Genomic DNA, 26,254 nt, shown 5'->3' on the forward strand with positions numbered 1-26,254 from the left:
ACGTCCTGAAGACTATCTCTAAGTTACGAATCAGTTACTCTATCTATGGGTATACGGAAATCTCAACTTTCAATTCAACTTTCATAGTTACAAAGTAGTTGCACATAAAATTTACGCGTAAGCCTCAGTCTATCTGCCAGACACTGATGCTCTTTCTCCAAAACAGCCTACTTTTCTTTCAAACTTACAAAATCTAACGAAAAACTGCAATACGTAAGTTTCCTCGACATTCTATTTTTGTTACCAGTCTTTCCTATTTAAAGTTTCGATGAATTAAAGGTACTTGTGATACTTCTAAATTGCATAGAATTCATTTGCAAACAACTTTGAAAGTAGGTATCATGGATACGAAGAAAAGAGGGTTGTTTTAGAGATGGAATTCTTAAATATATCAGTTGTCCTAATATTCTATCGGTAAAACAACCTTGACTATTACCTTTCTATCTGGGTCTATTTACTAATTAAAAAAGTGGTTTCACTGGTACTCGTATAATTTTTAAAACAGCCCTCTCTTCTCCCAACCGATGATCGATAGAAAATATTCGAACAAAATCGCAATCGTGAAGAATAGCCAGTGACCCAGTGTTCCACCCCGAAAGCAACCCTCTTTTCTCGAAAACCACGAGAGCTGCGTTACTCACAATTAAGAACGCGTGATCTCCGGAGCCCGTGAAACCGGTGCTCGAGGGGTTCGACCGCCCCTAGGAAGCGTGCCGCGCGAAACTCGGCTCGAGGGGCGCGCGCAGCGAGCATCGTCGCCTGGTGGGGATGATATTTGACGGGGGTGGCTAGGTCGAGCATGAGGACGACACGCGCCTTCACTCGATGACACTTATGCACACGCCCTCAGACCGCGTGCGTGTTGCGCCTGTCAAAAGTCGCGAGCTCACTCGCGTCCTCCTCTTCCTCCCTTTCTGACCTTCTTCATCCGTCGCGGGGGCTGTGCCTCTCGAAATAACCGTACTCGAATCGAGTCGTTCCTCGACCACGTGCCCATGGACGCTCCACGACTTCCTCGAACCGGGAAATTTAACTATAAATGTCAAATCGACGGTTAAAATGATTTTTGTTGCATTTTTGGTGACCGTGAACCCGTGATCCGTGTTTTAGACAGTGTGAAGATTGGTTCTTTTGCATCTTGGAAAATCTATTTGGATTGTGAATTCAGGGGATTATTTTGTCGATTCGGGCGATGTTCGTGACTAGATGAAACGGGGTTTTTGAAGGTCCGTCGAAGCATGAACGAGGAACTTGATAGTCGGGACTGAGAAATAAAGTGTGATGGACGCGCAAATGTACAGCAGAATGTGGCAAGCGCCAAATTTATACAGCACGTATAAATATCCCGCTGTTATGCAGCTGCCGGCGAACAATAACGAATTTCATTCGTGGTTTCATTCTAGGAAACCGTCCATGGACGACGTTGGGAATCCTACCTCCGTCAACGCACGGTGAGTACGTTCACGATGTTGAGTTACTTTGGTATCGCTTAAGTCGTTCTGCAGCCTCTGTTCCGGCGGTGTTTCGAATCAAACGAGTCTTCGAGTGTCTTGGTATTTTATTTATACATTGCATTGTATATTTTAATAGTTTGGAGGAGACTTAGTGTCAAACCCTTCCTTGGATCCTCGAAAGGATAATAAAGCTACCTTTCTGTCATGTTAGCAATTTTAATCAATGTAATTTACGAAGCTCATAGTTTATTTGAAATAATGTAAATAAAAAGATGCACGTGTTGCATTCACAAAAGTTAAAATTAACATACTCGAACATTTGTTTTTATTCGATACAGTGCCGGATAGTTTCTACTTCCAAACACATTTAAAATACACGAGAGTCATTATTTTCCACTTAATACCATATGAACGATCAAGTTTGTTTAATATTTGTCAAGCTTCTCGAACTGTTAAATGTGTTGGTAAAAGTTTTTCTTTGATCACTCTTCCTATTAAATATTAAATAATTTTGAATGTTGGTTGGTATTGGCAGCAACGTTTAAAGAAATAATGAAATTTTTCCGAGGAAACCAGTATTCTTTGCTTTCAATACCAATCGATCAAAAGAATCGATGTCTACTATTTACACGAACGTTTGAAATGCTTGATTTAGCAAATAATTTCATCCCCCTCGACTCTTCAATGTTACACCCATAATTTCGAATAAATCAGAACACAGACTTTAAATTGCTGGACGATAAACGCGATAACGACGCGTCGATTAGACGATCGTCGACGATGCAAATTTGATTAGGGATGATCGAACGCGATTCCGACAATGACCCCGTAGAATAATCTCTCAAACAATCGGATAGGTCGTCGGGAATATCGATATCGGGTGCTATCGCGACGGTAAAACCGGCAGCAGGTTCAGGTGAAATCATCCTGGCCTTATCCGCGATCATCTACCCCTCGTTCGGCGTCCAGGAGAGCCTATCCGCCGTCGTAACAATTGAACCCGTAATAGAATCACATTTATTCTTATTACCCGACGAGGTCAACCGACGAGAGACTCGAACCTTCGCCGTGGCCCGATCCGACTTCAGATCAGCTTTCCTAAGCCATTTCACGAGCTGCGTTATTTCTCCCTGGGCTCTGCGCACACACGGCCCTCGCACTCTTTGTTTAGTCCTGCGGTCTCCTCTTTCCTGGCGCGAACTCGTTCCTTCTCGCAGCAATTAAGGACGATCGGAGACCCTTCGGAGTGTCTATCCACATCCTACCGGTCGAAAACGTCCGACTCCGCGAAGATTCATCTGTTTCGGTGAGAGACATTACCATGTACACTATTACCCACTTAACTGTCGCGAGATTATCCCCCTATTCCTGAAAGTACTTCATTTGTATGCCATAAAATTGTGATACAATTTTCATATTTTGGTGATTTACAGTATACCTGGTTAACTGTCGCAAAGTTATCCCCTTATTCCTGAAACTACTTCATTTTGTATGCCATAAAAGTGTGATACAATTTTCATATTTAGTTTGTCGTATCATTTTTGTGATTTACAATATACTATTCTTGAAACTGCTTCACCAATATGTCAGAAAAGTATGATACAGTTTTCATATCTATTTTCTTGGAATTAACTCATTAAATTGTCAAAATTTGTTGTAATATTCATGATATTTATTCCTTCCTGTACTTTAACGACTCTGACAAAGATTTTGGCCCAAACATAAATATCACGAGCCAGGCTCGCGAACAGAAAGTCGGCCCAAACGTAAACATCAAGAGTCAGGCTAGCGGACAGCAAATCACGATCGTGGTTGAGTTTTAGTTCCTACCGGTACGCTACAAGAGTTGGTCACGATTCTTATAATCTCTGTTACGAAGCAGTTTAACATCAGTCTGGTCGACGCCTACCGTTTGGGGCCCGGATTTCGTCGAGCTAAATGCCACGAAAAGGGGTAAACAACACTATATTTAGTTGATTTACTATTTTAGAAATGTTAGTCACCTTATCAGTTGGAATTGTTGCTTAATTCAGAAAGAGGCTTCGAAGAATAGATTCTGGTCGTGTTCAAGTACAAGAGGGCAGTCGAGAGTGTGGGGCTATGCTAATTTTGTAAGTTAAACGCATGTGGGGTAGATTAGGCCTAGGGGTGATATTTGTGAGGGTTATCGTGTAATTTAAATTAATGAGAAAATGAAATGCGAAGATCTCATTATGTTTGGCTGAATCGTATCTCGTCGTGTGCAAGAGAATTACCTTTTTATGAAAATTTTTAATATTCGTGTCAAGTTCGTTTTAAGAGAAAATTAAACTCTTTTCTCGTTTAAATTACCAGTATCCAGTGTCAAATTATTATAGTCCTTTGCATTCCTGGCAGAAACGAGTTACAAAATTATTGCGTACAATTATTTGCATTTTATTCTTATTCAGACATAGGAAAAATTTCTTTTCTACCATTTTTCGATACTGTATTAAGAATTTGGATCTATTTGCAATTTTCCTAAAATGTGTCTATTCTTTAACTATCGATAGATTATGAAATAGAAAAGTGTGTCATTCAGTAGATAATAATTTAACGTTGATATGTTTTTGTATTCTCGGTATTTGAAATTTTAATTAGACTTAGTTTCATGGTTAGTATAATATGAGAGTATGTGCATACAGTCGTGATATAGCGGGATCATAAAGGAGATATTTCGGTAAAAACTAAATAACAATCGTGTGCGACTAGCAAAGAATTATGTGCCGTCGGTTTTGTTTAATTAATACAACCCGTGACTCATGCACCTATGCCACGGTGCTCAACAAAGCATCTGCCACACTGTATCTTATTCTCCATCTCGCCACGTTCTTCAGGACTGAACCTACAAGACTATCAAAACCTTTGCTCGCGTTATGAAGATGCCGCCTTGAAGATATATTTAAAATTTCTGCAGAAAGTCCTAACCCATTCTGAAGTTGACAATAATTCATCAGCCTGTATTGTTGTATAGCCAAGAAGGACAACGCGGTTTCTCTTATCTCTGGAATAATTTTATAAAAATCTCCAAGGTCTGCTTTTTGGTTCAACGCGATACCAAGATTATCACTTGCCCAAAATTATTAGAATAATCTTTCTAAATAAAAGATTTCTCTAGACAATAATAATCGAAATTGGGATGTCTGCCTTGGAGGGTCTTCTTCTGCTGTAGTTTTGTCTTTTACATTTCATACAAGCAAAAATTTCATTTTACTAGTAAAATTTCTATATTTTGATATCGTGTGACCTGACGTGTGTCTTAATTTTAAAATTTTACATTATTTGTTACGCAAATATCGTTTAATTTATAAACAGAAAATGTAATAAAGATAGGCTGGCTATTTAACAATAACGACGAGTCTACGCGATGCACGGACGTTGCCCTTGTAGAGTATTATGTCGCTGGATAACGAAGTTGTACTTGCTTTGCCAGACACTGTCGCGTGATGACACAATTACAAATTAATGCAATAGAACCGAGTTGAGGCAGGTGAGTTATGTCGCGATGAAAAACGAACATTCTAGTCAGGTATACTGGCTTACTATGCTGTCAGGTGTTTAAAGACTGTGCTGTCCGATGAGATTAAAATGTTATCTCTCGGAAATACGAACGTAACTAACAAAGAACCTCGCCTAATTAACAGTCTCCGATTTTTAGCGTATCATCAAAAACACATACATTTTTTATCGTGTATAATCGTATTTGAGTGATGAAAATTGCCCTCAAAGAAACATCTAAAATTAACAAATATACGAAATAAATTCAATATGGAAGAAAATTTGATTTTTGATGAGCAATTAAAACTATACCAATAGACTTCTCGCTTTCAAATAAATTACCGATGAGTCCACCAATAACTTAGGAAACCATTATCATTTATATTAACATATCGATAGTTTCCCAAACCATAGTATTTTTTTACTTTCGAACATTATCAATCCTATTAGAGTTACTTATATTCAAATAAAAAAAATTTGATTTAAGTGTATAATATTAATTTGAAAAAATTATCGCTATAAGAGGCTACGTTATTTGTGGATCAAGCTGTATAAAATTGTAGAGAAGCGACTCGTCCCGCGAAACAGTAGTCGAAGGAGTAACAGTTGGCTCGGTTTACTGATCGGTCTGATTCCGGTCCGAATTAAAATATCCCGACGAAGTGATTGGACGTTTCCCACGTACCGGCGGCGAAGGTGTCCGTGGCAGGTACTGGTTTAACTGTTAAACTGCGGAGGTTCGTGTAACGCGCCGTAACGACGAGCAACCGTGAAGGTGCGATGATAAAGGAAAGGTACCTACGTGGGCGTCAACGGGTGGCGACCTCGGAGGCGTAACCAATGCTCCAGGCGACAACCTTATCGAATGGCAAGTATGCCTCTGCTTGTGCTGCCAACCTAACAAGCGGCCGGTTCGTTTCTTTGCGGGCGTGGAAATACGACAATTTGGGTCAGAAACGTATTACGCCCGAAGAATGCTCGCAATTGACGCTTCTACGACCTCCAAACACTTGAGACTTCATCATAATATCGTTAAATTAGGCTAGATATGCTGATTAGTACATCCAAACTCTCTGGTCTAAATTTCAGTTCAAATTCGAGGCTTTTTAGTAAACATGCTTGAGCTTCCTGAAAACGTTTTATTACTGTACTTTTGTCAATATGTATCGTTGATGGGTTGTGATCAGTTGGGTCGTTGAAATGGCTGTGAAAAACATATTTAAAGAAACGGAAGTTGACCTTCATAGTTAGAAAATGAAAAATGGCTCACGTTCACCGGGATTTACGCGTTTAGATTTTTATTTGCGGGGGAAAGCTGAGACGAGTGTATACTGAAAGTCAGAGAAACTGTGAGAGATCGTAGTACGGAAGATCGCTCTTCTATGGATCCGAACGAAGTGCACGAAGTGCAACGTGCAAGTGTTACTTATATATAATGGAGATCATCATTATAATACAAACATTATAGTGTGTTTATTTGTACCAAAAAAATTAAAATTGAAGTAAATTTTCAAAAATCCAGTCGAGTATATTTTTCACAATTTTCATTAGAAATTACGAATGGGTCATTTCGACCACTTTGGTAGTTCCAGTGTTAAGAAAGCATGACACGACTATTTTACATTTCCTAATGGCAGAGTAGCTTTGAAAAACTGACTTCAAAAAATATGATCTTACTTTGAATCTCCGATATTTTGAAATTGACTCCTTCGTATGCATAGAAGTATATTTTAAGTATAAAAAACGAATCAATCAAACTCTTATTCAAATAAATTTTCGAGCGAATAGATATTTAATAATCGAGGCAAATAAAATGTTATCCGTTATCAAAATAAAATTTCCCTCGATTCTGATCATCGCTCGCGAACACGAGTTGGCCCGTTACCATTTAATTTCCTTCCCGAGATCGAGTTTTCCCCAGCGTACGGGGTGAAAAAAAAGGAGTCCGTTGGGTAGAAGCCATCGAAGGCGGTTTCGGCGATGGAAGAGAACGGCTCACCTGACTCGCGACCGTTACGGGGGACTCCGTTCGGTGCCACTATTAATATTAATGCATTCCGCCGTTCTTGCGGCATTGTACTCGCGTTGACGGTCGCGGCCACATCCAAACGTCCAACAATATCCACACGGCGACGTCCCGGGGACCCGTAGTCCGAGCGAGGTTGGCGCGCGTTTCAGTAAAGTGGCACTCCGCTGCCGCTGGAGCGCGTACCTATGTCCCCTGATTGTCCTGACGGTTTTGTCCCGTCGGCTGAATATTCAACCGGCCGATAAATAACGCTGAAAGGAAGAGAAACGAGCGAAACAATGACGAGGAAGATTTTTCCCCGGTTCGTTCAAGTCTCGCTGGCCTGCCACCGGCTCCTCTCGACTTTTCTTATGCCAAGAACACCTCTTCTCGTCCACCCTGTTCCGAGTGGCGGCCTCCTCTATTGTCGCGCGATTTCCTCCCAGTCTTATGAAACCTCGACAATGCGAGTTTCTACGCTCTCGCCTACCGTAACCAATCCCGCGTTACGCTCCACACCGGTGATCTATACCAGAACATTCTTCTCTCTTAAGTACTGTAGCTCGTGTGCTCTCGCGGACCGACTTCTTCGCGTCTTTCTTCGCCCAGGTTTCTTCCAACCTTTTTTCCCCCGCGATAGTATCTTCGGAGGGCAGTGTTCTTCTATCGATAATTAGTCGCATTAGTCGAAACACGTGTATATGCTCGATGCCTCTGATCGGTTTATAGATCCGCTCTGCGAGGAGGAAGTCTAGATCTGACACGGTTAACGATTGTGGACCAAAAACTGCACACTTTCGTTGATTGGGGGTGGTATTCACCAACGAGCAATGGACATTTGTTATATTTATTATTTTAGATAGTCTTCTTTTGGAAACAATTTATTTTTGTCGAGTAATGCTCTGGATTTATTTATTTTCAAATCGAGTGCTTTTAAATTTGTTTTTATCCAAGTACAGTTACTCAATCGTGGATTGACTATTTTTCTACAGTTTTCTCTTTCCCTTTATCAGTTTTTGAACCTGTTTAACTTTCCTCCGATAAAGCGAAACGTAACAAAAAATGTAATCATCAGTTTTGACAACTTTAAAGTTAGTTAAAAGATACGTGTCCATCTCGATATTTTGAAAAAGAATCTTGAAAATGAGGCGTTGATCGACCCGTTGACGAAGCTATAAATTTCCTACGAAAATAGGAATCTGCACCGTAGAGTAGAGAAAAAATTGCATGTTTCGAAATGTGGGCCAAAATGGCGTAAGATTTAGAGAGCTACCAACGAGCGACTCGCGTAGCCACGGGGCGCCGAGGCTTCCCCCCCACAAATCTTTTTCCCTTGATCGACCAATATAAAGAAAGGATTATGCGAATATTCGGCTACAATATCTATCATCGTGAATTATCACACTGTACGGTTAGGACACTCGCGGAGACTTATTATCCGACATGATTTAAGAGCTAAAAAGTTCCTTCGCCGGGTTCGGTGGAATACGCGTCCACTCGCGGGCTCCGCATATTTTTCTGGTATTATACGTCCCCGCAAGAGTATCAATTAAATGATAATGTAGTGATTAATAGCAATGATGCGGGTCGCTGATCGTTCGCGGCAAAAAACGTACCGCGTGGCTCGAAAATAACGCTGCGGGGGACAGGCCGCCTTTCGAGAGGAAATTAGCCAATAGTTTTCGATATGAAGCGATCATACTTATTTAACGTAAATTATTAATACTTAATGAGTTGGTCAATGGCGCCGTCGCCGTTCGAACGGATTCATTCATCAGGGTTTCTTGTACTTAAACAAACTTGAGACATGATTTTTTAAATTCATAAAATTATCCATATTTCTAGTTTACCAACGAACATAATACTGTAGGAAATTGCATGCTTTTTAATAGAAAGAAAGGCATTTTAAAAGGAATTTTAGTTACTTCCATGTTGTAAGAAATATTTTCCTTTTCAATTTCAATCTCCCTTGAGACTATTTTGCATTACATCCTATGTACAAATTAGCAAGAAACTGTAGTGTGTTAGACAGATAGTTTGCAGCTTTTTAGGAACGAGTGTACACTATTACGAATCTCTGAGTAGACAGTACTGTAGATTTAGTTGAATGACCATATCTTAAAGAATATAGAACACAGAAGAATATTAAAAAATATAGTTATCACAGTTAAGCATAAGAAATTTTATCAATAATCAATGCCTTCTCCTTAATACTAATAAGAAAAAGAATTAATCAACTCGGTTTTGGACCACTGGAATTTTAACTGTGATAATTAATATTCTCTTCAATTCTCGACCATAAATGATTCCTACAAAGCTCACGGTGGAGTTGTGCTCTGTACCACAGATATTGTTCAGGACCAAAGGGGTGAGAGGCGTCTCTGAGCATATGTTCGCCATTAACGATATCAAAGATGGAACCCAGGGTTCCAGGATCTCGGATTAGCGAGATCGAGCGAGTTTCTGGCGAACCAATCGAGCGTCCACGGGGGCGAAGGGCCTCCGGGTTTTAAGCAGTCCGGCGACGTCTCGCAGATTATAAGAACGTGCGTCCGGCGAATGCACGTGGCGCAGCCGAATTTCTGCACGCGGTTCGAGCGGAATTCCTAATAAGTCAGTGACTAGACAGAAGTCTCGCGCTTGGTATCGGCGACGGTGGTTTGCTCGCGGCAGAGATAGAGTGACGTCACGGATACGTGGGATTCCTCTCGAGCAGCTGGATCACGTGCTGCGGCCGAACGTGAGGCTAACTTAAATGCGGATCAGGGAGAAACCGTTCCAAAACCGATCTGAAATGAATGCACCGGTCGCGATTCGAATTGTTTTCACGTTCTTCCAACCGCGGTATCGACCCTCGCCTTCAACCAACCGGGCCCCTTTGGAGGTCAATAGCTCTACAGACGATAGGTCGAAGGACGATCGTCCATTAAGTCCTGTTTCACCCATTTTAACCATCCCTGGTCGCAATCGTATTTCTCTACAATTTTGAAACGTTGTTTACAAGAATTATATTTAATTCGAGTGATTACAGTTATCGAGTACAATAAGAGTTTCGATCTTGAGTGTATTGACCCCTGTTTTGCTTCGTGTCTCATCGTATATAAGATTTATGAGAGATGCAATCTAATGGAGCTGGCGATCTTAAATATTTAAATTACTGGTTTTCCCAGCGTTGAAAATCCTACCAAACAGGATGGGAACTTACAGAGATCGCACTAAAGGACGAAGATAAACTCCCAAGGAGCATTAGTCTTCCGAGACTCATAGTTTCCCCAACAAGTTTTTGAGCATCAACGAGTTTATCTCTAGGATCTACGATAGAATTCACAATAAACAGGAAAGACCACGGGGTTAAGAACCACGAATGTCGCGAGTCACGTTGAATATAAAATGGACAACGCGAGTTACGTTTCGAGAAAATCCAGTTTCAGGAAGTCGAGGCTCCGTTCCAAGTTCTGGTTGCGTCAGTATTTACGGGAGGAGCGTTCGAGCGTATATTTCACAGTGTCGAACACGATTTATCGACGCGCGTGTCGCGTGAAAAATGATTTTTCGAGCCACGTGGAAAATTCCTCAAGCCATGGAAATCCCCGAGCTCGTCCATGCAGCTTCCAACGCGGAAAAAAGGAAGCGCTGGAACTCTCCGTTGGGAACGGCGACGACCTCGACTGCTGACAGTCAATTGCCATTACGGGAAATTAAATCAGTCGTGCTTCTATTTACGCGGACCCTAATGCCAGCGTAAATTGACCGACTATCGAGATCTGGCGAGACCAACGCTCTCGAAAGTAAATTATAATTGGAATCCGTCGTTAGAAACTACTTTTCGAGGAATCTAGATGTATATTGTATTTAATATAAAAATAAGAAACGAGCGGTCGAAATAATATTTTATCGTCAAATTACATAAATATGGTGTATTTATTTGTATCAAAAAAACTATGGTGAATTTTCAAAAATCTAGTCGAGTAAATTTTTCACAATTTTTATTAGAAATTAGGAATCGATCATTTTGGTAGTTCTAGTGTTGAAAGCAATATATAATTTGTATGAAAACCAGTTAAAAAGAGGCTTCGTTAAAAAGTTATAAACGTTTAAAGTTCTGCCCGTACTGAATTTTTTTTCTCGAAAATACGTAGGATTTCGAGGGTATGTCTAATGATCAAAAATAATTGTAATTGACTCCTGCAACTGAAAATAATTTTTTCAGAACGATTTGAAAAAATTTTTTTTTGCCGAAAAATTTAGGCACCTACCCCCTGTCGAATTTAATTGAAAATTAGTTTTTGATTTTTAATAATTTTGTCTGATGTCCCACAGAAAAGTTGTCTAATACTTTTTTGTAGGTACCCATGAGCTCTACTTCAGAAAAAAGTTTCATTGAAATATATTCACTATTGCAACAGTTATGGCTGTTTGAAAATTGGAGCAGTTTTATGGGGTTTTTCTCATTTTGCGGGGTCAAGGACCAACTTTTTGAATATTTTTGCGATTTGTACATATTCTCCATCAAAATACGCGTAGTTTGCTTTTTTAAACATTAAAATCATCCAATCCGTTCAGAAGTTATGACGTTTTAAAGATTCGCATGAAAATTCGGGTAGACTTTTCTGGCCAGAAATTAGATTTTCAGTGAGGAATTTTTTTCTCAAAAGTGAGTAGGATTTCGAAGGTATGTCTAATGACCAAAAATGATTGTAATTGACCCCTGCAACTGAAAATAATTTTTTTAGAACGATTTAAAATATTTTCTTTTTGTCGAAAAATTTCACACCTTCTCGAATTTTTTTCTCGAAAGTGAGCAGGATTTCAGGGGTATTTGTATTCACCAAAAATGATTGTAATTCAGCCCTGCAACTAAAAATAATTTTTTCAAAACGATTTGAAATTTTTTAATAACTTTTTAACAAAGCCTCAATCAAGAAGTTGATATTCTTGATTTTCATTTTATTTTGGCCTCCAGAATCTCTCATTAAAATTGTTCCTAGGGGTGGCCGATCACCCTGTATATGAAATTAAAAATTCTAGGGTGGTTCCATAGTTATTAAACGCAGTGTAGGATACAAACATTGTAGTCTGTTTATTTATTCTCTTACAGAAAATTAAAGTAAACTTTCCAAAATTCAGTCGAATTTTTCACAATTTTTAATAGAAATTTCGTCATTTTAACCACTTTGGTAGTTCTACTGTTAAAAGCAATATACAATTTATATAAAAACCAGTTGGATAGCATTTATGTTGTAGAAATCATTATTACTGTACATGCTCGAGGATGTAAATGGAGGCAATACTCTCAATAATGCTTTACTATCCATTTCCCATAATACAACGTTTTCCTCTTACGTTTAAGTTCGATTATAAGTTAAGGATTAGGTCGTGGAAGGTTATAAAGCATCCTTATTCGGTGAACCCCGCCCTTTCACCGTGCTCGCATAAAACGCAATATCTCCTCCACTTATATTCGGTTTTTACACGGTTGGTACGTTCTATAGAGTGATTAAATAAAATAAAATAAATAAATATATCCGGTCCATAGGCAGCAGAAAATCACATCGTTCGACGTGCGGGAATTTTTTGTCGCTCGAAGCGCGGACAGCCCGATGCCGAAATAGGAAAAGTACACGGGGACAGCGAAGGGTGAAACTCGCGGAAAGAAACGCAGTAATTACGTGTTCGGCCTAATACGTCCCGGGCAGTGAAATGCCGCACGAGGCCGGGATACTGCGGCCACAAAATTTCTTCACGCAAAACCCAGGGAGCAACAATGGGTATTTTCATTAGTCGACGTGGTCCGGCCTGAACGGTAGATATTTGATTCGGTTTTTATCGGATCGGCCGACATTCCGGTCCGCGGGGCCCGCTCCGCTCTCGATGGGGATCGGAAAAACGGCCGCAAAGCTGACTTCTCGATCGCGATATCAGAAGAAGTTCCATTTAGGAGAAAAATAGCATTGTAAATGCACCGTGTCGCGGTGCTTGTTTGTCGTGAAACTGAGTTTCGTCCGGCAAAAAGTTGCACGCCTCGGACGGGTACACTTGCTTTCGGCTCCGAGTCGCGAGAACGACCCCGGATTTGTAGAATTTGCAAATTGACAAGACCGAGAAACGTTTTAAACCCATATTGTTTACCGATCCCCCACCAGAAAAACGATTTGTTTGCCGTTTTGGGCCATTCGAGTGTTTTAGTGGTACAGTTTTATTTCTCGAGAATTGTTACCAGAGGGAGGAATAATTAGAGTGAAATATCTTTTTCATTTTGTGGGGGAAAAATATTGGTTTATTTGCATCGACTCAGTTTTACAACAATAACTTAAAATTATATGCGTAGTTTAACCCAGTTTTAAAATGTGAAAAAATTATGAACAATACAAGTAGGATAATCTGTAACAACGAGAGTTTACTATTTATCATAGCTGGATCGAAGGTTTGAACGGAATTAAGCAGGTGATGCAACTGCTTTTTTGCGGTGCATAAAGTCCAGCCCACGAGCCAATATGTGCCCCTTCATCGAGTTCGTTCTGCAACGTAAAATGAGAAACAAATTGATGAAAAAAACGTGAAACTTTAATTTATAAATCATATTCCGAGCCTGAAATAATTTTAAATCGTCACGCCAAAGAAACTTACTTGTTTAACTAACACGTAATTTAAAAAATTGTCTATAAATATTTTTGCAATTCTGTTAATCGAAATCCTACGATAGTTCAGTATTCAAACAGTACGCAGATAGGGATAAAAAAATACCTTCTTTAATTTTAAAAAACTAGTATTCCAATAAACGTAACATATCAATGGACCCATAAAAAATACGCGTCCGAATATTTCTATTTCGACAACGCCCGTGGATCTAAGAGGCCCCGCAAACTAAACGGTCCGGTCTTATCTAATCTCAATATAATTACGAGTGCACGTCATAAAATTGCTTATTATACTATGGAAAAGTTGATTCGGGGACCATAATACGGGGTTTGGAAATTAACCTTACCTGTCTGCCTACCTACGCTGGTGATGATTATGTCTACTTATAGGTATAACTACTTATGTGCACCAAACTACCCGTCTACCGGCTCAAATAATCTTCGCGGTTCTTTCTCCCCTTTCCTCCACCCCACCTTTGGCCAATCCTGCCCACCTGAGCCTCCTTCCAGCTACCCTTCACTTTGTCCTCCACCCCCTTTGGGTTCTCTCCTTCTTCCTTGGTCAGCCACGGTCTCTCCGTTTCCATCCTCGCCTCGCCTTCCTCACTGGCGGGGGCTCGTCGAAACTAGTTTATAAAACGAGTCGGGCACACTGGTTCTTTCTGATCCATTGACCCCTGTGCCGTGTTCCGCAGCAATGCCCTGTAGTGACGAAGACTTGTTTATGTGTTACAGATTTGACGAGAGACACTACGCTTTCGAAAGGTATGCTAGATTTAATCCGAATGCATGCCAGTTCGAGCAAAACGTTTCTTTCGCTTTTTCGTTTACGCACGGCTTTCGAGCCGTCCTCGTCTCGTTCGTCAACGTGTTTCTATTCGTCGTACCAGGAACTACGGGATCACTCGTACGTACAATAACAATTTTAACACGTTGACTTAGGAATTGGGGGAATCGAGGCAAATGGATTTGATTTAGAATTTTTGTAACTTTTGTTCGATTTCATTTCGTTACCCTTTTGGACCACTACTAGTCAAAATACTGGTCCAAAGCATGTCGAGGATTTAATTGAATATTTTCCTCTTTCCCCTTTTGCACGTTGTGACTTTAACTTTTATCAATTTTCGCAGACTTTCTCACAAATCGGATTATTAGTCTGTAAAGAAAATTTAATTTAAAGCGTTCGAGGCTTATACACCAAATAAAATCGTGACTCTTCAGAAAATGTAAAAGTAATTTGCAGAAAATAATTGTAAATCTACGGATTGCAGTATTGAACCTTTAAATAATAATTAGTCAATCAAATCAACCTATTGCAAATTATTTCTGACGTTTATTCGATCTTGTTCGAATTACATAATTCCACAATTTTACGTAAAATCTGCATAATAATTTGGAGCAGCCCGTTTCGACTCAAACGAATCTTAAAAATGAGTATGAAATTTCTCTTCGAGAAGGTTGTTTTGCACCTTATTTTGGTACGAAGCGATTGCTTTTTGGCTCGCGTTGAGATCATCGAGTCATGTTGCGAGACGTTTGACGCGATGAGATTAAAGGGGGGCTGGGCTCGGTTTAATAGGTTCGACGAAATTTTTAAGCGACCCGCAGCTGCGCGGATTCACGAGCTTTTTAAGCGCGCGAGGCGCACTCGGAATAGCTCGAAAATGAGGAGTAAACGATGTTGGGTGTTTTTAAGGTGTCGAGGCGGTTTTTTGCCCGGATACAAATTGCTCGGGGAGCACGTGTGTACGCAATATTTGATAGCATAACGAGTTTAGTGACAATCGCCCTTTCGCGGAGACTATACGAAACGGATCGTTGCGAGTAATTGGATATTAAACATTTACTCTGTCGTTCCTTGTGCTGCAATCATATTACAAGACGTCTTTATAAACGAAGCTAGGTTTATTAAGATATCAATCTGTTTCCGTTGAATTTCAAAGACGACAGAAATGAAGATGCTTCGACTTTGAGGGGGAGGCTCATTTTGTTAATCCTTTGAAGACCACGCTTCAATATTTTTTCGTGTGAAATAGTAATAAATTTGGGAGTTAGAAACAAACAGATTCGTATGATTAACACCATGATTAAAGAAAATTCAATATTTCAATTTCTTAAAAATTGATAATGCTAGGGGGGAGACTCATGTAAAATGGTAAAACGAGAAGTGATGACAATTTTTTTACAGCATAAGGGTTTGATGAAAGTTTTCGCCACTTTCCATGTATATTCTTTAACATTTTAAGATACTATATTTAGTATTAAACTATATTTATTGCATAATTAAATTAGAAATGTATTACAAGAATTATTTTTTTGTGTTCAGAGCCGTGTGTCTTCGACAATTTTGCATTTTTTAAGGTAAATTTTAGATTTTTTATTCCAAATCAAAAGAAAAAAATGCTGATGTCGACATAAAGAATAACATTTATTATTTCATCAAAAGTCGATAGAACGTAACGAAAAAAAAGTATTTGTATCTCGAAATATCAAAGAATATATATGGAAAGTGGTGAAAAGTTTCATCGAACCTTTATGCTGTAGAAAAATTGTCAAATATCACTTCTCGTTCTTACATGAGTCTGCCCCCTTAAAGTCAATTTAAAAAAAATTGAGATATTAAATTTTGTTTAATCATGGCGTCGACCATACAGATTTGTTTCTAACCCCTAAATTTGTTACTATTTTCACCAAAAAAAAAAAAAAATGGAAGTGAAATTATCAAAGTGAGCAAGGTGCACGTATCGAAAGGTCTCGTGACTTTTCGTAAATAATTTATTTTCGAGGTTTACGTTAGTGGAAGGTGCCCTTAAATGCAACCGATCCCCGAGTTCTGTCGTTCCCGAATCCGCCCAGAAGGTCGAGGGAACTCCCGCGGTATTCGCGTAGAAACCCTGTAGACAGGGGAGCCCGAAAGTAATTATTGCGCTACTCGACAATTAACTTTTTTTAGAGCAGAGCTCGCGCACCACGCGACCCTGCGCTACTCTATGATTTCGCGCAGACTATATCAGAGAGATAATAACGTTCGAATATTCCCCTCTGGAACGGAGAACGGGCGCGAGGCTCGATGGAGGCGATGGCCGAACGAATTCTTTTCCACCGTCGTGAAACATCGGGCCCGATTAGCCGGATAAATCGCCACGATAACCTAATAATGATTCTATTAACAATGTAAATGGGACTAAACTGCGACCGCGTCGCGTCGCGGCCACGAGACGTAATCGTGCGGATAATAATCCCCATTACCGAAACTTCTCGCCTCGCGCTTTATCTGCTCGACGACTGCAACACGTAGTTCCGTCTGCATCGCTCATAATATAACGCATAATACTTCCTATGAATCTCCATAATGGCCGGTTCAAAGGAGAACACGAGGACCAGCGATCCTTCACGTGGGCTTATGCAACCGACGCCATCGCTGTGTTTCATGGCTACACTTCCGGTACCAGGCGAATAATTCGATGGTTCATCGATAGAGTCTATCTCATGTAAATTGCTTTATAATCTGGATTGAGAATCGAGTTTCATTTATTTTTTTTTCTGGTCGAACTTAAAATGAGTGTTGCAATTTCTACTGGTTTAATATTTTTAGCACGATATAAACGAGGTTATTGTATCGTCTATTATAAACGTAACTTTCGAGCCCTTGTAAAATAGTGAAAGAAGCAAAGAAAAATCAATTACTTAAAACTAGTTCAACAATAAAAATAGAAATCTTTGATGAACATTTACATACGTCGAACGAAAGTTTTTCTAACGTTTAATAAGTGTCTCAGGGCAGATGTAAACTATAAATTAATACAACGTTGCGATATTACGATTTCTGCATTCCTTTTTCCAACGTTAAAGAGAAACAAAGAGATTTGACTGACAAATAAATTTCCATAATGAGCGTTTGCAACAGCGATTTTACCGAGCACGGTCGGGTCAATTATCGTATAAATATTATCCGTCCTTGAAACGCGATTATGTAAAAATTCTAAGTGCAGAGCGGAATTGCAAAGCAGCGTCGAGAGGGCCCGTCGACTGCGATTTTAAGTTGTGGGATATGTTTACTGTCGTTGTATTATAATGCGACCAAACGAGCGCTTTTGTTTCCCGAAGGACCGCTTGGACCCCTCGTTCGTCTTCCGTGGGTCGCGAGATGATTTCGCCCCTAAATCTTGCTCCACCTCTTCCGAACCACTTCTGGCTTGCATGTCTGATTTATTTATTTTTTTGTTCGTATATTCAAAGGCAATCAAGCAAATATCGGTATAAAGGCACTTTCCCTCGACGGTCACTCGATTTCCATTCCATTTTTTAGTTCGAAGTGCAAAAACGTGGGATTAGAAATATTCAACTCTGAAGATTTGTTATTTAATATAGTACCCTTCTAGATAATAGATTGATATTTTAGAAAATCGCATATCCCTTTAAAAAGAGTAATGTTCGACAGATGCTTCTTCAAAAGTGAGTCACGAAGGATCTATAATCAAGAATTGAAATAAAAATCCATTAATGTATCTGTAGATTACGAACGAAACGCTTGTAGGCAATAGATCGACAGTTTAGAAAATTCCATACTCGTTGAGGAAGAATTGAAATAAAAATTCATTAGTATATCCTAGATTGTGAAGCGTGAATGTTATTGCTTTGTATTCGTTAATTAAATTAGCTCAACTATACGGCTCCGTGTATGGCTACTGATTTTAGAATCAATATTTCAGAACGTTACAGCGAATTAGGAAGAGGGGAAGATGAATGAAGCTATGTACCTCTTTGAGAAGTTGCAAAAGTTCCACCGGTTAACGGGAGAGTGACGTTAAATCGAATATTGCTCCTTTAACGGCGTCAAATCGACTACGGTTCGTTGCATAAGTATAGACACGAAGCATCTGCTTTCTTATTAAAGCGAAAAGTAGGAATGCAACTTACGGAGCATCAGAGGGTATAGGGTTCAACGTTCGATTCAGCTCGGCACAATTCCACCAATCCCTACGAGCGTCTTAAAAGGCATTTTAAATCGGCGTGTCGTGAAAGAATCTCATAGAGATGCGGCGTATAAAGGCATTCCACCATACCCCTCCTCCTCCCTTTCCCTCCTCTCGTCTTTCAGCGTTTAGATCTATCGTCGCCCCGGGGACTTTCCTTCGGTTCATTCGTTTCCTGTTATTACACCCGCGCACTTTCTTCTTCATTACGCGCTCCAGAGACGAGACAATCCATGTTTCCATACGATTGGAAATAATTCTGCTAGTAATTCATACGTACTTAGGTTTCAACAATTTTTATGAGTTTAAACCGTGGTAAACTCGACTGATTCTTATGGGGAAAAAGTAACGTCATTTTCTAATAAATAAATCAGGTTTCCTGACACAAGTTCTTGATGATAAAACAAATCTATTCTTTCTCGTGGCCATTTCTTGTACGAACAAATTTAAACAAAATTAAATAGTGTGCGTTTGAAAAATTATTTGAAATTAAATCGTACGTCAAGGGGTTAAATTCGAGCAATTTTCAGGAGAGCAATTCTATCCGCAGTAATTATTCATTTTGTCGGGGAGAAATTTTGAAATTTTCCTTGTCGAGTTCCACGTGTTTTGGTATGGAGTATCCGTGAGGATGGTGGATGGTATTTGTAAATAATATTCCGACGGAAGGCTAGGATAATGGACCCGGAGGTTGAAGGTTGACAGAGGGGTGAAAATGGCTACAGGCTATGAACACTCTCCGCCACCGCAAGCACAAGATTCGATAAGCCGACTATGGTCTTTTATTAGGATCCACTCAACGCCGGCAACGTAAACTCTGCACCCTGTTAGAGCACTCTTTTTAGAAGGAATCCCGCTAACTATATTTCCATGTTCCAAATTGCCCGCGGAAAGGCGTGATTATAAGAGAACGAGAGAGGAGGAAACACGAATTCTGTATTACATCCTTGACTTAATCGAGGCAATCACCGAGGGAATAAGGATTTGTTAGGTAGAAAAATGCAATCTCACAATGCGGTTAGGACGGATTATATCGTGCAATTACGATTTCACACGGATAGAAGGAACGTTTAAATAATTATACGTGTTACTTGTGTCGTTGGTTCGATATTAGTGTTCATAATAAACAATTTTACATAGTGCCTTAAAAATAGAATAGAATAATTGTTCCATATCAGATTCAAAATTTTTTTAAACGCATGCTATATTGCAAAAAAATTTAAATAAAATTACAGTGCACTCGTTGGTACTTAAGGGGTTGAAATAATTATACGTACTGCTTTTGTCGTAGGTTCGATATTAATAATTTTAGATGTTACCTTAAAAACAGAATAGAATAATTAAAAGAAAAACACAATTAATCGTTCCATACCAGATTAAGAATTTTTTAAACGCAAACTATGTTCCAAAACAAATTTAAATAAAATTTCAGTGTACTGGTTGGCGCTTAAGGGGTTGAAATATTTATTTATATTTATTTCCGTACGCATCTGCGAGCGTTAATAATAGATCGGAGGCACACATTCGGTTATTCCCCGACGGAGTCAGCGCGCTACTCATTTATTCCATAAATCTGACAATAAATAACGGACATATTGGGGCGTTCGTGCGTCTCGGATATCGTGGCTGCTTATCGTATCCCACAAATGCGCCGGAACGCATTTAAAATGTATTGAACTGTCACGGGGCAGTGGTTTTCCGGATTTTTACATTTTTCATCGCCCGCCAGGCCGCGGGTCCGTGCGGATTACTGAGTTATTGTTGTTCTAAGTGTGTCGGTCAAGGGGGAGTGAACCCCAAGTTTTCGCCGTGGGTAATCCTGACCATAACAGTTCGAGCCCCGAGTTCCCCCTCCATCCTCGCGCAGGGTTCCTTCGTATCCTTTGCAAACCCAGAAAGCAGCCCCTCACGCGCGTCCCATGCCAAATCGCTGCTCGTTACGCGTCCACGGGCCTTTACGCTCCTGGTTGCATACTTCTGCATCCGCAACTATCGTTAGTCTTTAAATTACACGATTCGCCACGGCCTCGACGGTCCACGGAACTCGACATCTGCGGATTATTCGACGAAAACGTCTCCCCAGGTTCATCCGCGCTCCTCGCCACGCGGATTCGAGTCGACCCTGCCTCGCCATAGGGCTGAGACTGGTCGAATAATTTAATGGGCACGGTTAACCCTTCGCACTTTGCAAAAATCTTCTCTGGAGCTGACGATTTTAGTCGTAGAATTATTTTAAAAGGCGTACGATAAAATTGTGATTTTTTTTTAATTAATACGCAGGGTATCATTGTAGAGCCTCGAACAAATTCTTTTTTTTTGGAAATTTATGTTGCAAAAGTTACAGAAGATAAAACTGTTACATGTGCCTCTCGTAGTAGTGTAACTCTGTCTTAAGGCACATATTGAGCCCTTATTACCTATAAACTCTGTACCTTAAATGATCATGAATTTTGCATGTTAAATTTTTGTGAAAATAGGTTGAAAAGGTTAGAGGAATCGTTGACGTGTAAAGTTATTTTTATTTGAAATCGGTAACGATCCAGAGGGGCAAAGGGCTGACAAGAATCGCGCTATTAGAGGGTAGAAGGATATCGCCAATTCGGTTTGAGCAAGGTTATACGTTGCAGTGAAGACGACAGATATGGAGCTTTGAATTTGTACCTCATTTTCATATATACACATTGGCATGGCGTTTATAGGAGAACTTTTGCGTATATACCTCTTACACAGCGTTTACGTTAACGTTACTTTGAAGGACGAAGTTAAAAAATTCCCAGTTATCCAATTAAAATATAAATATAGATCTCGTTACCCAAATTCAACTTTCTCCAAATAAAATCTCATCCTTTTTGAGAAAATGTTTCACATAAACACTCCAAATTTATTTCGAATAATGAAACTACACCAAATTAAATTAAAGTTGACCTATTTTATATTTCCACGCAAATTGTTCCACATGAAAATCAAGTTTTAATCGATAACTGCTTATTAAGTTTGACAAAATTATTGGACAAATAGAAAACGAGAATTGTAGAGGGTTAATTTGCAGTCGGCCGCGAATCGAATCGAACTCGCGACATTAATTCCGTCAGGACAATTCGCCCCAATTAATCTCGACGCGCGAAGGTCGAGGAGAAGGTGGCTGGAGAAGGAGGAAGAGGAAAGGATAGACAGTCGCCTAATCTGCATCAGCAGATTGCTCTGAGAATTGACACCGTGGATTTTGCCTCGCCCTTCGAAGTTACTACACTTGACGTCTCATCTTAAATCAAACCGATCTCGGCCACCTCCTTAAAATCCCTCTCGCGCTCTTTCGCTACAGGACACGAACTCGATGCATACATTAGGCGGCTTTAATTGAGAAGAGTTCCCCGGACGATCCTGCAGCGGCGTCGTAATAACAACGACGCTGAATCTTTTCCATTGGGGGTACGCGTCCGGAGACACTTGATGCGTCAACTTCCGCAATATCGCGACAGAATTGGATGGGAAAATCTTCCTCTTCTCAGTTTCTGTCGTCACGTAAATTGTTTATACTCTCCTGTTAACGTTATTCGAGATAAACAGTATCTCGCTTTTTACTTCGTTCTTTATTATTTTAAAAATCATGGATAATCATAGCAGTTTGAATGCTAGTTTTCTTATTACAAAGCTAATAGACAACCCTTAAGTGGTGTTGAGATTCTATGGACTCAGGTTTTCCAAAAGGAGACTAATCATTAATTTGATAATGTTTTCAAAAATTAAAGGCTGGCTAAGTCCATTTGATTCCACGCCACTCAAGGACCAACCGATTTATTTACAATTTTCCAAAGAATATAATTTTGTTTAAATATCTCATCGCGAAACCTGGCATAAACGAGTCTTATCCAACTCAAAATTTCAATCGGAATAAACGAAGAAGAACAATTCTCCGAAGACGTATGAGATTTCCTCGAAGCAAGTACATTTCCCATGCAAACGAGAACCGAAAAAATGAAAAGGAAAAATAAGGAGTGGAGTGGAATTCCAGGAGTCGTCGAAACGCGCAGTTTCGAGGGATCCTCTGGAAAAACTCGGCCGATTCTTAAGCAGAAGATAACATCGGGCTACAGGTCATCAATGTTTAATCGCCTGTCAAATTCGCTAGAAATTCTGCAGGCAGTCCGCTATCAATTCTCCCAAGGAAACGTGGAAGAGGGACGTCGAGAGCTCGTATCGATAGGCACTGAATACGCGAGAAGTTACATCCAGCGACCCAGAGAAGCGTTGCTTTTAATAACCATTAATTTCAATGGGGGGGAGGGGGGCCGATGGAGGATCGCCATTACGCCGAGGGCGGCGAGAAAATAGGCTGCACCTTTCAGACTCTCGTATTTTCCTGATAGCACGGGCTGTTTGATCCGAATGATACGGAGGGAGTGGGGGAGGCACCGATCGCCGTATGTATTAATTTGCTCAAGCGGTTCCCTCGATGTGTAAACTAATTTGTTTACGAGAATTCACTACCGTCGTTGCTGAGACACTGTAACTCGATTGATGATTTCGTTTAGAGCTCTCTGAAATTAATATCTGCAAGATTATGGAATACTATTCTAGGCACGATTAAGATTTTTAACAAATAGCTTTGTTTATCTAATTTTTAAATTCGATCGACGAACTCAGGAATGGTTTTTAAAATTTTTAGAGGGGGAAAAAGTTGGAATATTATAGCGTAATTAATGCGTCGTTGTTCGAACGTTGACCGATAACTATTATACTAATAAGACTCCGCGTTTGGTCCGTGCTTATTATAATGTCGGCGTCATAAAGAAATGCATAATAGAATTGTAAATGTATGGAAATGCTTTCCCGATCTTTTGAGCGTCCCCGACGAGAGGACACGCATTTTTCTTCAATTGCATACTTACTTTTGTATAGCTCGCGCGTCTGGTCTACATGCACACCGTATCTTATGCGGACCGCCATTGTATGTGTATTAACACAATGCAGAATAAACTGAGCGACTGAAACGGATTACACTCTGCCCCCCCTCGGTGGTGTGCTTTCAAAGGATATGCAAACGATGCGTACGTTAACGCACTTCTCTTTGACGAGAGAATCTGTGTTAACTGCTTGGAAACTGGTCGCGGTCGAAAATTTCATTTCTCTGCTTTCGCATATTCCTAGCAAAATTCAAATCTGTCTTTGAAAAAATACTAAATCCCCGTTTCCTCTTTAGACGTCGGTTTAAAAGATTCTAATTTAACAAAACAGAAACAAATTTACAATTTTCCCAAGTCTGAATCCCAGAGACCCTGTCGTTAATTAATCAAAGTATAATTAAGCCAACATTCTCGTGGCAAAACAATAATTTCGCGATAGACAGCGTCGACGTATAAACTCGTCGAGTCTTCCATTCGAGAAATCCAGTTCGGAATTCATCGTGATCGATCCACCGAGGCAATTCTCGTTCCACGTACATTTCCCTCCAGAAACGATCGGGATATCGACTTGACGTTTCCCGATGCAAGCCCCCTTTGACTCGGAGACGAGCCTGAGGAGCAAGTACGAGGCCGTGGCGGCAATTTAAAAGCGCGAGAGGGGCCGATCTAACGCGCTTCGGCATTTGAAGCGTTCCGTTTAATTAGCGCCGTGTGTTTTCTCGCAGCTCGTAAAAGGAAGCGGCGAGAGGCCGGCAACCGTCGCCGCGAGAATCCAGCGAGAGAGACCGGAGGCGGGAGAAAAAAATTTCCTGCCCGTTTCGCAGTAATTAAAAATGTTGTAATAAAGGCAGGGAGGTTCCTTTAATTCGTAACGGCTTATATTTATAGCGTCTTGCGACTAATAATACGCCCTCCCTCGTCGCTGCACAACAGGTTACCCCGGTGCACAGCCCGCCACGCCTCGAGATTCTATAGTTACGCGCTTAATTACCCATCCTGATATACGACGCCGATCGAGAGCATTTATTAATCGCGCCCCGGCTTCTTTCACGCCGCGATATCGACGCGGCTGTAATGAAATCTCGCCGCTAAGACGATGTGTTGCGTCGTTAGAACCATGGACCTTCAATTCTGAATTGATTTTTTAGCGAATTAGCAATTTTGTTGGAACGCTAAACATTGGTAGATTTCATTTTATTTATGATCAAAGTTTTGGTAATATCAATTACTGTGGGTACGCTTGGACTTGTTCATAATGGATATTTTATATAACACTAAATATACCAACACTTCATGTGTACCCATTCCTACTATTTCGATGTATAGAGTAAAACTATTTCAAAATAAACATAGTAGATAGCGTAAATAATAATGGTTTATATGTTCATCGGATAGAGGATGAAAACACCTTTAAAATGAGCGTTTGTACGAGTCGATAGCGTATTTAGTTTCGGAGATATGATAATTTTTGTTTCAAGACGAGTGTCAAAGTAAATGTCAAAATAAACATAGAAGATAGCATAAATTATAGTAGTTGGTATAGTCATCGGATAGAGGATGAAAACACCTTTAAAATGAGCGTTTGTACGAGTCGATAGCGTATTTAGTTTCGGAGATATGATAATTTTTGTTTCAAGACGAGTGTCAAAGTAAATGTCAAAATAAACATAGAAGATAGCATAAATTATAGTAGTTGGTATAGTCATCGGATAGAGGATGAGAAGCCCTTTAAAATGAGCGTTTGTACGAGTCGATAGGGTAATTAGTTCCGGAGATATCATAATTTTTGTTTCAAGTCGAGTGTCAAAGTAAATGTCAAAATAAACATAGAAGATAGCATAAATTATAGTAGTTGGTATAGTCATCGGATAGAGGATGAGAAGCCCTTTGAAATGAGCGTTTGTACGAGTCGATAGCGTAATTAGTTCCGGAGATATAGCGATTTTAGTTTCAAGTCGATCGGAGGGTTAGTTTCGGAGATAGGGTTTGTTTACGTTTTGTTGCGCGCTCGCGATTTCATTGATCTCGCGCGCGTGACAATAGTACACAGTGCGTAGTAAATTCTTGGAAATACTACGCCCGGAACTAGGTCACTCGGTCACGACTCACGTGCGACAAGGAGGTACGACGCGACGCGTCAGACGGAGACAGAGATAGTCAAATTAAGAAAAATACCCTTTTACATAAATTACGATATCTCCGAAACGGAAAGTCGGATCGTCAAAAACCAAAAGCCATTTTAAAGAGGAAGGTTCACCGCTTCTAACAGTGGCTTAATTTTTAATCAAACACTAGTAGTTTCGAAACTGCACGCATCCAAAGTTGTTGGTATTTTTAATACGCGTTAATAGGCTTTCGTAAGGCGGAGAGTCAGACGTAGCGGAATTTTAAAAATTACGATTGTCTTTACACGATGATATCTCCGAAACGAAAAGTCGGATCGACAAAAACCAAAAGCCATTTTAAAGAGGAAGGTTCACCGCTTCTAACAGTGGCTTAATTTTTAATCAAACACTAGTAGTTTCGAAATTGCACGCATCCGAAGTTTTTGGTATTTTTAATACGCGTTGGTAGACAGTTCCAAGACAGTGGACACTGAAGATCCTCTTCTTTCATCTTTGCTACATGTACATGTATATTTCCTATTTACATCGAAAGCTGACCAGAATTTGATACCAAATATTGCCCAGTTTTTTACAAAAAAAATATAAATCGTTTAATTGGTCATGGTAGGTTTAGTGTTAATATTAAAAGTAAT

At 39.9% G+C, this 26,254-nt stretch overlaps 1 protein-coding gene across 2 annotated transcripts in view; it reads left to right on the forward strand.

The window, feature by feature from the left end:
- LOC143340236 (protein trachealess-like) overlaps positions 1 to 26,254 on the forward strand; it is a 167,268-nt gene that overhangs the window by 59,159 nt on the left and 81,855 nt on the right. For both annotated transcript variants that reach the window (XM_076761951.1, XM_076761952.1), the window contains exons 3-4: positions 1,404 to 1,451; positions 14,352 to 14,381. In XM_076761951.1, the coding sequence (XP_076618066.1) occupies positions 1,404 to 1,451; positions 14,352 to 14,381 (78 nt within the window). The remainder of the gene's footprint in view (positions 1 to 1,403; positions 1,452 to 14,351; positions 14,382 to 26,254) is intronic.

Source organism: Colletes latitarsis, chromosome 3 (genome assembly GCF_051014445.1).
Source record: "Colletes latitarsis isolate SP2378_abdomen chromosome 3, iyColLati1, whole genome shotgun sequence".
Lineage (NCBI taxonomy): Eukaryota > Metazoa > Arthropoda > Insecta > Hymenoptera > Colletidae > Colletes > Colletes latitarsis.